Raw genomic sequence first — 16,277 nt, forward strand, 5'->3', positions numbered from 1 at the left:
CACGGCGGGCTCGACGCTGGGGCCCCGGCGCGCCCGGCAGCGCAGCACGCAGCGCACGGACCCACGCCGCGGCCGGGCGCCCGGAGCGGCGCGGCCACTGCCCGGGGCCGGCCCTCGGCCCCGGCGCTCAGAGCGCGGCGGCTGCCTGGGCTTTAATGGCTGCTCGGCGGGGCAGCGTCTAGGAGTGGAAGCGGCTGCGGCGCAGGAAGGCGCCCGATCGAGCCTCCTCCGGGGCTGGCCGCGCCTGACGCGGCGCGCTCCATGGGGGCGCGCTCCCCCCGGACGGCCCGCTGACCGGGACGCGGGGGCCCGCTCGCTCGCCGGCTGCGCGTCCCGGCCATGAACTGAGCCTACGGGCCGACCCCGCGCCTGCTCTGCTTGCGCCTTTCTTCTCGTGCCTCCTCCGCCCGCCGCCGGCGGGCCGGGCTCCCCCGGGGCTGCGGCGCCCCGGGCTCGGCGGCCCGCGGGCCCCGGGGAGCGGGGCGGCGGCGGCGGGGGGCGCGCGGCTCCGGGCGCGGCGCCTGCACCATGAACTACCAGCAGCAGCTGGCCAACTCGGCTGCCATCCGGGCCGAGATCCAGCGCTTCGAATCGGTCCACCCGAACATCTATTCCATCTACGAGCTTCTGGAGCGCGTGGAGGAGCCGGTGCTGCAGAACCAGATCCGGGAGCACGTCATCGCTATCGAAGGTGAGGGCCGGGCCCACCGGGGCTTCTGGAAAGCACGGGGGAGCGGGCGCCTCCGGCTCGCCGGGGGTGTGCGCGCGCGCGTGTGTGCGTGCGTGTGTACACTCGCGCGGGGCCAAGGCACGCGGCTGCCCCGCCAAGGGAGCACTGCGGTGCTTCTTGCCCTGCAAGGCCGGGTGCGCCGTGAGCCTGCCAGGGAAGATGGATCATCAGCGTTAATTTGATAATGGACAGTAGAGTCTCTCCTGTGAGAAAGTGGCTCGGTGCCCCGCGTCCTGGGCCGTCAGAATGTCCCGACTCAGCCAGACGCCTGGGGGCAACTGGAGGGGTTGGCGCCACCCAACCAGGAGGCCAGGCCTGAGAGTCCAGGAGGACGTTGAAGATATGATGCTGGCCCGGCTATCTTGTTGAGGTGCTGTGGTGCTCCCACGGCCCGTGTCTGCACATTTTGGGATTTCTGGGAAGGAAGGCCGTCAAACTTAGCCCGTGCAGAAATCCAGACCAGGCAGCAGCCTGTCCACGTGCAGGGCCACCTCACCTGCCCTGTGTAAATGTTGGCTTCCCTAGTGTGTTTTATATCACAAGTCCTGGATCAAATCAGAAGAGCACTATAGGAGGCCAGGTTACTGAGGTTCTCACTTTGACACTTCTGGCACTGGGAGGGGGAGAAATAAGTGGAGGATGCTGTAGATTGTAAGCCAGTGGAGAGGGAAGGGGCTGGATAGAACACTCTCACCTTCCCCTGCCTGTCAGGCAGGGCAGTAGTCCTGCAAGTGAGGTGGCAGCAGGAAGCAGCCTGCCTTTTCTGGGTTTGTGTTCCCTCTGAACTGCCAGTGGCTCTCATTTCTCTGCTACTGGGCTTCTGGATTGTTTCCTTGCTTTCTTCCTTTGGTCCTGCTTTGGGGGAGCAGGTGGCATATAGGTAGCCGTGGAGCTATGTCTCAGCCACAGTCCATCAGTGGTCTGTCCTCTCTCATTGCTGTTGATCACTGATAGTAAAAGGCTTACAGGGTGCCCTGTCAGTGCTGCAGAGTGTCCTGCCCAAAGGCTGTAAGACCTCTGTTGTAGAACATGGGAGCTTCCTGCCGGTGGGAGTGTGTTGGGAAGCAGGTGAGACCATTATCCAATTCCCTGCCTTTTGGGAGTGAGAAGCCGTGGCCCTCAGGAGGGCTCTGTTTTGGCACTGTGCATTCTGAACTGCTAACCCCAGGGTGTTTTGGTTTGGAATTTTGTTAGGTGGAGAAGGTGGATTTTGTGTGGCCGATCCTCTTGGCATTTGGCAGCCTCAAAAACTTGAACCCCATCCCATGGCTGGCTGACTGTATCCGTAGGAGACTGGATGATTTCACAGAAGGGTCCTAGCAGGCTCCAGCCTTAGGAGGCCTGCTTCTCAGTGCACCTTTTGTCCCTGAGTGCCCCTGGCTGCCCTGTTGGCAACTTAAGGTGCTTCTAGACTCTTAAAGAGGCAGGACCCTTGTGTGTCTCTAGGCTTGTGGCAGGAGATCCTGGTACCCGCACCCATCTGGTGGATTGAGAGATATTACAGATGGGTTCCTCCAGAACTTGAGGTCTGGGTGTGTTTGGGTAGCGGTGGAAGGCGCATGGTGCTTATTTCAGGTGCATCTTCTTTACCTTCTGGATGCGTTTGCAGAAGTTTGCTGAAGCCCACGGAAAGCTGGGGTGAGGCGCTGAGTGCACCTGGCTGCAGTGAGCAGGAAGGCCTCCAGCTGAGCATGACTCACCCCCTTTCAGTCCTTCTCCTTTTCCCATTTCTGAAGCCGCACTCTGGGTTCTCAGCACTTCCAGTGCAGCAAGAGGATGCGGTTGCAGTTTTCTTTTCTCTTCCCGTCTCCTTCCCTTTTTCCTCCTATGTGATTCTGAAATGATGTTTTTTTGATAGCTTGTTGCCTACCTGTACAATAGGAGATTTAGATTCCTTCTTGGCTGGAAATATTGTCAATTAATAAGGCTCACAATTAATGGATAGATTCTGTTTGGGGCTTTGATAATGCTGTTATTTTTCTGTTAGAGGTAGGACTGTCCATATTGTGCCATGGCTGTAGTTAATTTAGTGAGGTTAAGAAGCAGTCAGGTATGCCTCTGATCTTATCAACAATGGTGCCACTGTTCATTTGTATAGAACTTAGCACAAATGCGCTGGCATTCGTGATCTCACTGTTGGTGCCAACCCTGAGGGAGAGGATGGCCAGCTTCCTTATCCAGGTTTTGTAAAGGAGCATGGAGGTTCTGGGAGGAGTGATGACCCTTGATTGACAGAGGCACTTCTAAGTCTGGTGTGAACCAAGGGATCATTTGGGGCCTAGGGTTCTGGCCACCCCAAACAGAGCTCTTTGAGGACCTCTCCCTGCCCTTTCTGATTTACTCTAGGCTTGTTGGTTATAGTGAGATGTTCTCCTCTCTCTTTCAATTTTAGGATGTGGGAGGGACTTAAGCGTATACTTCGTATACTTCGTTGCTGTTTTGGAAGTTGAGAGGGTTGCTTAATTGTGGCAGGATAGCATTTTTGGGCGAGAAGAGAGCTATGTAGATACAGTTATGTGTAGCTGTGTGCACTGACAGAGTCAGGGCACTGCTGCAGGGGATTCAGAGGGACACGCTTGGAGGAAATGAAACTGAGTGGGTACCCAGAGCACCACAGTGACTGCAGTGGACCCCAGCCCTGGAGACATACCACATTAGCCCCTGCCTGCAGTCGAACCTTGAGGTTTTATGGTACAGCAGCAAAGTGTAAATCTTTCTGCGTTTTAAAGTATAACCATTTCCAACCAGGAAAGTATATGCATACCATAGCAAACGATTTAAAAATCACTTGTCCTGCAAAAGGGAAGACTCTTAATTTTAAAGGAGATCCAGTTAGTCTTTTTTCCTGTCTAAATGTACACAATTGGGTTCTATATATAAAGATTTTTTTTTTTTTTTTTTTTGTAATGGGGATTGAACCCAGGGGTGCTGTACCACTGAGCTACATCCCATCCCCTTTCTGTAGTTTTTATTTTGAGACAGGGTCTGGCTATGGCCTTGGACTTTCGGCTCTCCTGCCTTAGCCTCCGGAGTAGCTGGGATTGCAGACGTGTGCCACTTGACCCCAATTGTACAAAGCTTTTTGATTACCATGACATGAGCCCTTTTTGAAGTTCTGAAAAACACTTGAAGATATAATTCCTCTTGTTGGCCAGCATTTGGCTTTGCTCTAATTTATTTAAAATTTTCCAGCTTTCTGGTGTCTTCAGGAATTTCTGTGGTGGGCCTGAGGCATGCTTCCCTGTGAAAGGGAATACTTTGGCTAATGCATGTATCAAAGACAGTTGAAATGGGTCTGATTGGAAAACCTAACAGTGGACTGAATTTAATACATTTTAGCAGAAAGAGCTCACCAAGATTCCCAAGTAAAAATCGGTCAGTAATCCTGTTTGTAGGTGTGGAATACATAGGCTTTTGACCTCTTTCTTGTTTTAAAACATTAGTCTGTCAGAAGAGAAGTGTTTTCTTTAATCCTTATTTCCTACCTTGAGAATCTGTATCCCACAAGCTCCTAGAGTTGAAGACCACGTTGCTGATCATTTTCACATTTGGCTGATCAGATTTTGGGGTGTCCCACGGGGATACGTGGCATGCAGCTGTCATCTCCTGAGCCTTTCCTGCCACCATGCCTAGAAGTGTGCCTGGAACCCGCCTGGCCTCAAGTTTGAGCCACTTGTCTAGGTCTCCCTGTCTGAGGTGGGTGGATGGGGTTGGGGAGATGAGTCAAGTGCCTTTCTTGTTAAGTAAAGTTTGTTGCTGTTTTAAGTCTCTGTTGGCGGTTGCATGTTGGAGCAGGTGATAGTCCAGTGGCTCATCCAGCCAGGGCCCTATACTTCCCAGGTTCCTGGATGCTGCTGGGAAACTCGGCTGTGCTCTGAAGTTGAGGGCCTGGCTGACAGCATTGCTTCTACCCTTCCTGCGTGGCCTGTCAGCAACACCCATGCACCTGCCTGGCCTGGCCCAGCCTGTGGCAGGAGAACTGCCTTGAAGAGCATCTCACAGGGGTCAGGGCTTCGTAGTAGTGCCTGAGCCCCAGCATTCAGGGGACCTGGGACGATATGGGCAGAGGGTCCACCGAAGCCTGTGGTACAGTGTGTCACTGAGCATCTGTTCCCTGTAGAGCGCTGCGTGTTTGACTTGCATCTTGAGCCCTTCCTTGGCCACCCTGTAACTTCAGTGCTGGTGTCTGGTGTCTGCTGAGCTGGGAATGGAGCGCCTGCTGTTCATAGTTCCCACAGCTGTCTGTGCATACCATCCCAAGCTTGTGCGGCCTTGACCCTTGATGAAGGGTTTGAGAACGCCTCAAATAACCACAAGGATCATGTTCCCTGAAAGTCGCTTGTTGCAGCAAAGTTTTTTGTAAGAGTTTGTTTTTATATAGAAATTTATTTGGTTGGTTGTCACAGGTGTTATGTTTAGGGAAACACATTTCTTCTTCCTGCCATGGAGAATGTTGTTTTTCTTTGTCACTATCTGCCAAGTTGCTAGTATTTCAAGTTGAATCAGAGGTTGCAGGTTGCACCTCTTTCATAAAAATAATGCTCTGTTGGCTGTTAGTTGCTTCTGGGGGAACCTTGCGGCTTACTCACAACTGTGCTCTCTGATGTCCTGAGTAACCTAGGTGTCCCTTGGGAGTTCAGCTTCATGCTCTTAGATGTGGCACAGGGACATGTTCTGAGATACTTCTTTCCTGCCGCACATCCTGCTAGGCCCTGTCTGTGTCACCCATAGTTGGTTTCACCTCATTAGAGGTGAGGTCCTCTTGCTTTGGGTCCCCAGTCCTCTTTGGCTCACCTCCTTACCATCCAGCTTGTAGGACTGGGAGCTCTGTTAGTGCAGAAATCAGGTCTTGCTCATTTTTCTGTCCTCACTGGTTGAGTTGACAGTGTGGGGCTCTTGAGCAATATGCAGGGGTGTTCCTTGACTGGCTTACTTGCCAGTGAGCTAGTGTTTTCTTTGAAATGTGGGTCCTTTTGCTCCTTGGTGGTGTAAGCAGTGTCTGTCCTCCTACAGAAGTGAGGGCATTTTGAAACCCGTCCTCAGGGCACAGAAGTTAGGGCTGGTGCCTTTTGGATTTGCTCAATTGGCTTGGAAGTGAAATGTCATGTGGCATTTGGGGTGACAATGAAATTTTCTTTAGCGTAGGTAGGGGAAGAAAAAGATCTGCTTGTTAAATGTTGGTAACTTTTTCAGATCAGTAGTCTACAAAAGTTTGATGTTGCTTTATGCTGGATGGAGAGGATTTCAGACAGAATCAGTGTCACCAAGAGGGATAATCAAAGGACAGCCTGCATTGCTGAACATAATGCAGCACTCACAGCTCGCGAACAACAGTGGTCTCAGATGTGGATGCGAGGGAGGACTCGGGAGCTTGTGAATACGGACAGCAGGCACCCCCTCTCCCCTGAGTCTCTGGCTCTGTAGGTCTGGAGTGGGCCTGGTGTGTGGCCCCATGCTGTGGTGTGGGGCTGGCTTTGTGAAGCCTTTCGGTGGAGGGGAGGATGCCCCCGCTGGCCGGGCACCTTCCCTGGGCCGGCACTCACTCTTGCATGGGGCACTCACGTTCAGGGCGAGGGTTCCCTGGCAGCCTTCCCTGCAGATACCATGAAGACTCCAGGGCTCAGGGAGTTCCCTATGTCACTGAGGTTAGACGTAGTGGATGGAGGAGGGATTGATGGTTTCAGGTCTGACTTTGAAGTGCTGACAGAAGAGAAGGCATGTTCCTTGGGAGGTGCTGAGTTCCTGGGCCTGTCAGCTGGAGCTCAGACCTGTGCCAGACCCTCCAGGGGAGGTGGAACCAGCTGTCTTCCTGTGTCCCCCCTCCCCCGCCTCCCACAGTGGTTCAGTGGGTTTTCCTTCCTGTCTTTTGGGAGTGTTGATTTTTGCTGTAATCCTCTGCATATTTAGATGCAGTCCTTCCATATTCAGTTATTATGATAATCTGGCGGATGATACACTTTGTTACCGCAGTTTCCAAGCGGCAAGAGCCTTCTGTAAGAGGGGAGCCGTGTGTTATCAAAAGTCAGAGGGGCTGAGGAGGCGCCTGTGGGAGGTGATGGGGGTGGCTTCAGTAGCCCAGGAACCTTTAGAGCAAAACCCGTGGCCTTGTTGCCCCGGTTCTGTTTGTGTCCAAGCCAGACTTTTGCTTTGTTGTGACTACTCCCTTGTTTTGTGAGCTCCCTTTCCCGATACCGCGCAGGTGTTTATAGTTTGTGAGTCTCACTGTGGCTTTTTTTTTTTTTTTTTCCAGCTACTGCTTTGGTTTTGTCTCATGTTTCTCAACAGTGGAACAGACCTGTGCCCCTTCCCTGTTCCCTTCCCAGTGCTCCAGAATCTTTGTGTCCTTAGCTTAAGTGATCGAGTCTGGCAAAGCCGGATGAGGCTTAGTTATTTTTAAAATCCAGGGTTTGGGGTTCTGATCTGTGCTTAGCTACATAATTCCTTCCCTTTGTTAAGTACCTTTCTCTAAGAAACAAAGTGCACTCTACAGATGTTAATCTCTAATCTTTGCAGCATCTGTTATTTTTGTCTGGGCAAGGCTTTGTGTGCGCCATAGGAGCCCTGGCCTTCCGGTGTCTCTAAGGGCCTGGGAGGGAGTTTTGGTTTCCATCCTGCAGCGTGGACAGCCCGCACGTGGGCACGTGCCTTGCCTGCTAGGCAGAGGTGCCCCATGTGGGGCAGGCCAGCATTGTGTTTTGGGTCTGATCCCTTCATCTTCCAGTGCTCTGTGCTTACAACTGACCGATGCCACAGGGGGTTTCTTGGTCACGTCTGCAGCGGGGAGGGAAAGAGAAAGAGAAGTACCACGTGGTGCAGAAGAGGTTGTTAATGGATCCTTTGAATAACCAGCCAAATAGCTTGTTTGTGTGCAAGGTCGGGACATTTTCCATAGAGAGCAGACTAAATATAGGCCCGAGGGTGGGGACCAGGCGAGAGGGGCTGTCAACCCTGTGGTATCGTTTTTTTCCCTTGGTGATCTGCACTCCACCAGTCCCGAACAGGTGGCCACCCTGAGCTCTCTGGGAACAGATTGGTGTTTTTGTTTAACCAGGGGCTCATTTGCAAATTTCACACTTCTCCCGCTGTTTGATGGGGCTTGTCTTTTTTGGGCTGCAGTGTTGGAGTATTTGTACAGTGTTTCCACACAAGCAACTGTCTCATCCCTAAAACGGCTCATGCCGGCTGGTTGTCATTAGCATCCTGGTTAGAAGCTGCTGCTTCTCTCTCTCTCTCTCTCTCTCTCTTAGAGGATGGGAAACACTTTTCATGGTTCTGGGAGAAGAATTCCAAATAATTACCGGCCATGTTCACAAACGATTTATGTTTGGTCTTAGAAATGTCAACATTCAACAGCCTCTAGCAAATAGAACTGTGTTGATTTCCAGCGTAGGTCGCTGGCCTTTACTGTCACTGCATTCTCAGATAATAGACTTAAAGGGAGAGCAGCGCTTTAGGAGAATTTAGTTTTAATGCATTGGGTTTGGTTTCACTTAATATTTTCATTCTTACGGTGTTGAAACTTGAAGAAATTTTTTTTAATGACTACTTGGAACAATAACAACACCTACTTTAGCTTTTTAAAATATTTTTTTTGGTTGTAGGTGGAGCAATACCTTTATTTTATTAGTTCTTATTTTTATGTGTTGCCGGGGATTGAACCCAGTGCCTCATGCATGCTAGGCAAGTGCTCTATCACTGAGCCACAACCCCGGCCCCACCTACTTTAGTTCTGTGAGTGTTTTTCCTTTTTCCTTTAAGTTGGTGTTGGGGATGGAACCCAGAGCTGGGTTCCATCCTCCCCTGGGCTGGGCAAGAGCTCTGCCACTGAGCTGGGGGCAGGGGGCCTATGGTCTCTGTGTTGATGGCCTTCAGCTTGATTTGGTATTATCAGTAACCACTTGGTAGGCTTTATAATGAAAGGGAAGCTGGTTGGGAAACAGCCCCAGCCCTGGACTTCGAGGCCGTTGGGTGAGAAGTCGTGTGTTCTCCAGGGGGGACGCTGTCAGCAGCCTCTGCCCACCTGGCATTGCTGAGCCTGTCTGCTACCATCTGATGCTGGTCTTAGCACTGATGAGTCGGCCCTCGAAGGACCCTGTGTCATTTGGAGTCTGGGTTGGGGCTGGTGGGATTGAGACCACATTCCCTCGTTTTGGAGAGCCCTTTCCTTTCCCGTAGTGCAGAGAGGCCCAAGGAAAGAGGCAGTTTTTGCACAGCGTCCAGATCAGGAGACAGATGCGGGTGGCCCAGGTGAAGCTCAGCGAGGGTTGGAGGTGAGAGGTTGGACAGTCACCTTCTTTGTGGGTCTGGAAACCCATGGGTGGTTTCCTAGTTTGGACTGTTACAACCAGTGCCTGGCACACTCCGGGATGTGTCACTTGGTGCCCACGTCCTCATTTCTGTCAGGTCCAGGTTGGGCAGCAGCTGCCCAGTCTGGCTTCTCTCTCTCCCCGAGCTGGACCTGGTGCTCAGGATGCCACCCGTGGCCCCAGGTCATGGTGTGACTCCTGCCTCAGGCTTCCACCCTTCAGTCCTTGGCCCATGAACACAGCTCTGGGCCTGTCTTAGGTCCTGAACTTTAGGGTCGTCCCTGACTCCTTCTTCCCTGTTAGATGGATGACCAGCTCTGTGAATGACGCTGTGTGGGACCCTCCCCAGGAAGTCCGGCTTTAGATTGTCCAACTCCTTGGCTCTGCCCAGCCCTTCGAAGGCATGATCAGCTTGATCCTCTGATACGCGCTTGTCCTCTGCTGAAAGGAGACTCGCTGTGCAGCAGGGCCCCAGCCCTTTGTGGTCTTAACAGTCACACATTAGCAAGTCCAGTTTGTGTTGTTTGTACAATTACAAGGAAGACACAAAAGGAGAGAAGGAAAGCCTTGCCAGCTCTGATTCTCCAAGTGGTTTTCTTTGTTTGTGCTGTGTCTTGGGACCTGCCCATCCCCCCTTTCAGGCCAGTGCTGATGGAGGCCAACCCTGGAAGCCCTGGCCCGCCCTGGATCAGGGCTCTGCGTGTCCCTGGGAATTTCTCCAGTGGCTTGGCAAAGACAAATATTGATTTTGAGGGACGGTGGTGGGCGGGCCACGCTTGTGCCCACTTGGTTTGGTATGGGAAGTGGCTAATGTGAGGATTGTAGGTGGGTGGAGCGCCACCTGGGGCAGGCAGGTAGGGCAGTAGCCCTTCTCTCAGGACCCTCACTGCTGGCCCAGGAGGTGACAGCAACAAGAGCTGAGCCACCACATGGGCAGTGCAGGGCAGACTTGGGGTGGGGCTAGCCAGAGGGGGCGGAGGTCAGGGAGGCCTCAGGAGCGACTCAGGTGAGGATGGGCTTCTGGGATAGCGGGAGCACCCAGAGCAGAATCTCTTCTCCTGAGGAGGATTGGCCAGGGTTGTGGGGAGGGCCTTGAGAACTTCCAAGGACAGGCTGCCAGCCAGTACTGACGGTCACTGGGCAGTGGCACTGTGGACGACCTCCCCCCGCCATACCCGCAGAGGGGCCTGCGGCCATGCTCACTGTGGCCGAGCAGGACGGGAATGGCGGTGGCTGCGAGGTGGTGGAGAGTGGCAGTGGAGTTCAACACCAGAAACCGTTGGGGCTTTTATGAGTATGGAGGGAGAGCAGGCAGCGGGTGGCAGGCGGGCACGTCTGGGGCAGAACTGCAGCTTCCTCCTCTCTGCGGTGCCGGCTCAGTAGTCGGTCTCTGGTGAGTGTGACTAGTTTGGATCCATCTCTAGGGACTGACTGAGTCAGCCCGGGTAAGGGGACTTACACGATTGAGATTCTCCATGCAGACCCTGGATGGCGATGGCCCCTGAGGTCCTGCTTATAGGGCCAGGTGGTCTCCTGGCCAAGTGTGCAGAACATGTGCCGCATGGTGCTTGACTCACATGTCCTATCCACGTGCATACGTGTATTTTTTCACATCATGGCTTTATAGAATTGTAGAACCAGGCGTTTGGACCATAGAGGCCCTTTGCCAGGAAAGACAGGGCAGGTACTTGCTTCTGGCTGGTGTGTAGTGGGCGAGGACAGTGGACGGTGGGAAGTGGAGAGAGCAAGTGCTCCAGGAGGAAGCCCTGTCGAGCTCAGAAGGTGGGAAGTTGTGACATTGTGGGGCCAGCACCATGCCCTGGCCCACAGTAGGGGGGCTTGGCAACTCCGCAAGGCAGGCCTGCAGCCCTCGCCCGTCAAGGGCAGCTGCTCACAGAGGTTTCACTCTTACCTTACTGGCCATTTTATGCTGGAGAATAAATAGTGTTTCTCTCTGCTGATGATCTAGATCTAGAGGGTTCCCCCAACGGTGAGGATTCCTGGGTGTCACTGGCATGGGGACGCCCACCTGGAAAAAAGCTGTATGTGAGCTGGGCTCAGCCTGGGGCCACAGCTGTCCTGCTTCTCCTGAAACCCGTGTGGGATTGGGGCTGGGACCTGGAGCCCAGCTGTTTCTCCAGGACCTGAACCTCCTTCTGATGGAACACAGGCTGCAAGGACACAGTCAGCTTTTTAGGTCTGTGGGTTGCCTGGCCGGAGAGAGCCCTGGGTGGAGCACACCTGCTCACCCGGGAAGCTCGGGCACCCCCTCCACGTGCTATAGGACATTGGGTGCTCTGTGCTGTTGGGGTTGGGGGCTGTTCTGAGTTTGCCCTCCAGAGCCAGGGCAGGCCTCACCCACCCGCAGACCTTTTCCAGCCCCTCCTGGTCTGCCCAGGGGAGGCATGCCCACTCACAAAGGCTTGAGATCCCTGTGGTCAAATGGTTTCCCACTAAAGGAGACTGATTTCAGACACACTGAAGAATGTGCAGAGTGAGCCGTGTGCCTGCCACCTTGAGCCTGCTTGTCACGGCATGTCCCTCTCTGCCCACCCAGAGGGTCGTTTCGTGAGTGCTGGCTGTAGGGTGCCACCTGGTTCTGCCTTGACGTTTGAAGGGTTCTCGAACCAGGGCAACCGAGGGTTGTTGCATCAGGTTCCAGGAGTGGGTCACTTGAGGCAGGCTGCTCCTCAGGTGTGGATGGAGTGAGAGGCCTCACTCTTCAGGGGACTCGGGTTTAACTGGCACTGTGAAGGACGGCTTTGGTCACCTCAACCTTGATACAGTTTGCAGGGGAACCCAAGGAGATGCCTGGCTTGATTTTCTTGGCCCAAGTGTGCGTGTTTGGGAGGGCAGCCTCTCACTTGGGTCTTGGTGGTTTTGCCGTGGGGTGGGCCCAAAGCCTGTGCCCTAGGTCGCTGTGTTAAGAGCGGTGGAGGTACTGCTGTGGAATGAGATGTTTTCTTGTTGGTCTGTGATTACTGGAAGCAGAATGAACTCCTGTCCCTTCACAACCTAGGTGGTTCAGTTTGGCTTCTAGGTGACAGAAGGAGCAGGCTGGGGGGGCTCTCAGACAGGCTCCTGCCCTACCATATGCCCCACCATAGACCCTTGGGGGAAAACTGCTTGTCCCTCTGGGCTGCAATTTCAGAGGGTGCACTTTGGTCTTAGGGGCCTTTTGGCTATGAAGTGACTGCTAATGCCCCATCCATTACTCCTTAGTTCCTGAACTTGGGCCCCGGTATGGTTAAGGGAGGCCCTGTAGTCCTGGTATTTTTTAAGCTGTTTTGCCTTGAATCCTCTTCTCCTAAAAACATAGTGGAATTCCACTCATCAGGGTAATGTCTAGAAAGGAGGGAGGCAGGTTGTGTGTACGTGTGATGTGCAGGGCCTGTAGCTGGTGTGGTGCTTCTGTGTATCAGATACCGCGCATGCACAGAAGGCCTCGCTGGGATGCCTCTGCATGTGCGCTGGGTCTGTAGGAACCTCTCCAGGATGGTCGCAGACATGGCCGGGATGCCTGGCCTCAGACTTCACTAGGTGGCCCCTGTGGCCCGGTAAAGATATGTGTGCTTATCATTGTAATGAGCTCCTGTGAGTCCTGCAAGTGGAGCCGGGGACCTGTGTGAGTGCATGTGCAGGGCTTGTGTGATCACCTCCTGATCTCTTCTCTGGTCCTGAATTTTACAGGATCAGCCTCCAAAATTGGGGCTGACCTCTGTCTTTGCATTGCTAATTACAGTGTTAATGGGGAGCCGAATGAGATTCCAATTCCTGCTTCCCAGACTTGGGGTGGTGCAAGAGCTGGTGCTGGCCTCACAACTGCCTAGGAGCCCTCAGTCTCACCCCCAGGGCTCCCGTTCTGCCTGAGGATGGTTGTGCCCTCCTGGGGAACTGATTGGCTGTGCTGACTGGCACCGACTGCTCCAGGTCTCTGCACATCACAGTGCACTTCCTGGGGACCTCAAGCAGTGTACCCAGGCTGTGCTGTCCAGGTGGGGATGTTTGGATGTGAAGCTGTTTAAGCTCAAGGTCCTGCTTTGGTGTGGACCCCATGTTTCCCTGACTGAGGCTGAGTGTGAGTCTCTAGCCAGGGTGCAGCTGTTAATTTGCATGGCGTCCCTTCAGAGTCCAGCATGGCTTTTAACTGAGGGGCATCTCTGCAAGCTGCGCTTTAGCTGTCGCCTCTTTAATCACAACAGGGGTTCCGGCTCTGCACGGTGGGTGCCTCAAGGGGCCCCCTCCTACATGCTCCTCTTGCTTTCTCATGGTCCCCTTTCTAGTGGAAAAGCTTAGCTGCTGAGCCGGCACCTCATGCTGCTGGTGGAGTTGGAGAGGAGGCTCCAGCCTCACTCCCGCACCATGTGGGAGGAGTGACAGACGACTTGGGTGCCGGTACCATCGGATGATTTCAGCAACAGTTCTCCCTCTCCCAGAACGACAGGGCCTCTCCTCCTCCCCAGGCGGTAGCATTGTGGCCCCCGCCTAGCAGCCTCCCTGTTCAGTCCCATTTCCTCTCCCCAAGCCTGGGAGCTGACGCACGCTGTGCTGCGTGGATCTGCTGCAAAGCTCTTTCCTTCAAGGGCAGGGCATATTGTCCTGCCTGTGTGCTCCAGAGCCCGCTGGGGCAGCCCTGGCAGGTGCCCATGGGTGGCACAGGGATAAAGGCTGTTCAGACCGCCTTGGCTGGGATTTGGCCTTCAGGAATCAGAGGGTAGCGTCCTCCATCCTGTGGCCACCTCACATGGGTGCAGCAGCAGCCATGCCTGGGAGTTCAGTAGGAGGACACCCTGCAGAGCCCAGAGCCAGTCACAGAGAACTGTCGCAGAGCTGAGAGTTCAGACGGTCCATCCTCCTCAGCCACCATCACTCTGGCCCATTTCCCATTAGATACAGGAACTGGGCTTTTCAAGCTTGGGTTACAGTATATATATATATATATATATATATATATATATATATATATATATATATAGAGCCACCATGACTTGGATATTGTCTTTTAGGGGAGCTTTCTGGACACAGACCCAGGAATTTTCATTAGACACCTGAGTGCTGGCAAGAGTCTCCCTGGGTTTGAGAACAGGACGTCACGAGCGTTCCTGGTTCAGAGCCTCAGAAGCTGTACCTGCCTGCGTGGGTGCCGAGGCTCTGGCCACTGGGCTCACGTCGTGTTCCTCAGCCCAGGTTCCTGCTCCTCGCTCCTCTACATACAGCGCACAGTCGTGAGGAGGAACGAGGCTGGGTGGCAGCGAGGACGAGGGACAGCACATACCTCAGAGACCCCAGCCTGTTTGCTGGGTGTCTGCTCTTCTCGCCATCCTCCGCCGTGCCTCGGTCTCTGATGCACTCAAGCCGTTCCAACTCCACTCTGGGCCTGGAGGGAGCTGGGAGATTCTCCCTCCCTGAAGCCTGTGGACAGATGATAGCTGTCATGCAGGACAGACTCTTCCTGAGGACATGGGCCCTGTTCCTGGGGGATGGTTTTGCAGCCATGAATGGCCATCTTTCTAGGTGTGCTGCGGCACTGCAAAGCTCTGGTAGGAGACACTGCCCTGCACCTGTCCTGCCATCCACAGGCAGACAGTTACTAAGCGGTCATGTGGCCCAGCGCTGGACCTGGCCCGTGCCTGCCCTCCCCAGAGGTTCCATTCAGAATTCTGCACTCTTGTGTAGGAAGAGAGCTCGAGTCAGGGGAGGCCTGCAGTGGAGGGCTGGCAGGGCGTAGGGGACTAGCCCCATGGCAGCAAGAACGGTTTGTAAAGGACACCCTTGCCTGCAGGCGTCTCCAACAGCTGCTCCTGCTACGGATTCCAGAAATTTCTATTAGAGGCTTCCTGAGCCTCCCTTCTCTTTCCATCCCTTCCCCTTGCGTCTTAGACCCATGGTAACCATCTATTGAGTGCTGTCTACCGGACCCTGTGTCAAGGATGGACACACTTCATCCTGGTCACCCCAGGACAGAGGTGGTGGAAGCCCCATTCTGCAGGTCAGCAGCCAGCAGCCCAGGGAGGTAAAGCCTGGCCCCGGTCACCCCATTCCTGAAGCAGCAGAGGAAGGATCTCAACTCAGCGCTGGCCCAGCCACCCACGATTTTGACGTTTTAGAAAAGCAAACAGGAGCCCCGTCTGCTCCGCCCGAGTCTGCGGGAGGACTTGGGAATTCGCTGCTCTCTGCAGGTTTTGATTTGTGATTTGAAACGCACGTGCACACACAGTCTTCACTTGTGAGGTTTTAAAGGAACGAGCAGCTTCTTGTTCACTTTTCTTACTCTGTTGCTGAGGTGTGGTGGCAGCTGGGATGCTGAGGGACGGTTCTGATGGCAGGAGGCAGCACAGTGGCAGCCTGGCTCCCTGTGATGGCAGGTTCCACAGTCTGGGAGGAAGGGGATTTCCAAACAGCCTGCCTCTGAAAATTCACCCGGATTCAGAAAAAACTGCAGCACCTTTAATCCTAGGCGGTAGAAAATACCTTCTGATACTAAAGATGCTAGCAAGCATGCTTTTTATGTGTATAAACAGAGGTTGCGTTTCCTCTCAGCTATAATTAGCATAAAAGAAAGAAATCTATGCCCTGAAATCAAAACGATGTGCCTGACGTCACACAAAGGAAGGTGGCAGAGTTGGAAGTGGCCGGATGCAGAGGGTCCTGATGGTCTTGTCCACGCAGGACTCCCCGGAAGGTGGCGTGAACATGGCCGATACCAGAGCGTGAATTCTGCAGCTGCAATGTGGTTTCTGCACTTACCTAGTTTTCCCCATGACTTCAGTGGTGTGATTTGTGTCAGGTAAACTGCGATTATCGAAAGCTCACAGTTTGATGAGCCTTGACAGATATACGTACCATGAAACCACGGTCACAGCACAGAGTGTGCCCGTCACCCCTGCCTCTTCAGGTCCCTTGCAGCCACCCTCCTCCTGCTCTGTCTGTTTGCACGTATCTGCTTTCTGTCACTCTGGATTAGTTTGCATTTTGCAAAATTAAATAAAAGTGAGATCATGCAGTACAGGACCCCTTCTGTCTGGCTTCACTCACTGAGCAAGGAGATGCTAGATCCATCCAACAGCTATTACCGAGTGATGCTCCTTAGTGTGGGTTCCTTCATGCTCTTGGTGCCATCATGGGTCCTGCTAAACTGTGAGGCCGGCCTCAAACTTGCAATCCTCCTGCCTCAGCCTCCCAGGTAGCTGGGATTACAGGCATGTGCCCGACTTTCTTTGTTTACTTTGAGAAAACTGCTG

The 16,277-nt window shown here is 53.8% G+C and overlaps 1 protein-coding gene across 6 annotated transcripts in view; it reads left to right on the top strand.

The window, feature by feature from the left end:
* Positions 1-479: 479 nt before the first annotated feature.
* The window catches only part of Agap1 (ArfGAP with GTPase domain, ankyrin repeat and PH domain 1), a 488,301-nt gene continuing 472,503 nt past the window's right edge, over positions 480-16,277 (top strand). For 3 of the 6 annotated variants that reach the window (XM_058577559.1, XM_058577560.1, XM_046439535.2), the window contains exon 1: positions 481-691. In XM_058577559.1, the coding sequence (XP_058433542.1) occupies positions 529-691 (163 nt within the window). In that variant the 5' untranslated portion in view covers positions 481-528. Of the gene's footprint in view, positions 692-16,277 lie in introns of all 6 variants that reach the window. The other 3 variants (XM_046439533.2, XM_046439534.2, XM_058577558.1) reach the window with 2 other exon arrangements.

The sequence above is a fragment of the Marmota monax genome, unplaced genomic scaffold, assembly GCF_021218885.2.
Source record: "Marmota monax isolate L192 unplaced genomic scaffold, Marmota_monax_Labrador192_F-V1.1 WCK01_AAM20220418_F8-fsc00041, whole genome shotgun sequence".
Lineage (NCBI taxonomy): Eukaryota > Metazoa > Chordata > Mammalia > Rodentia > Sciuridae > Marmota > Marmota monax.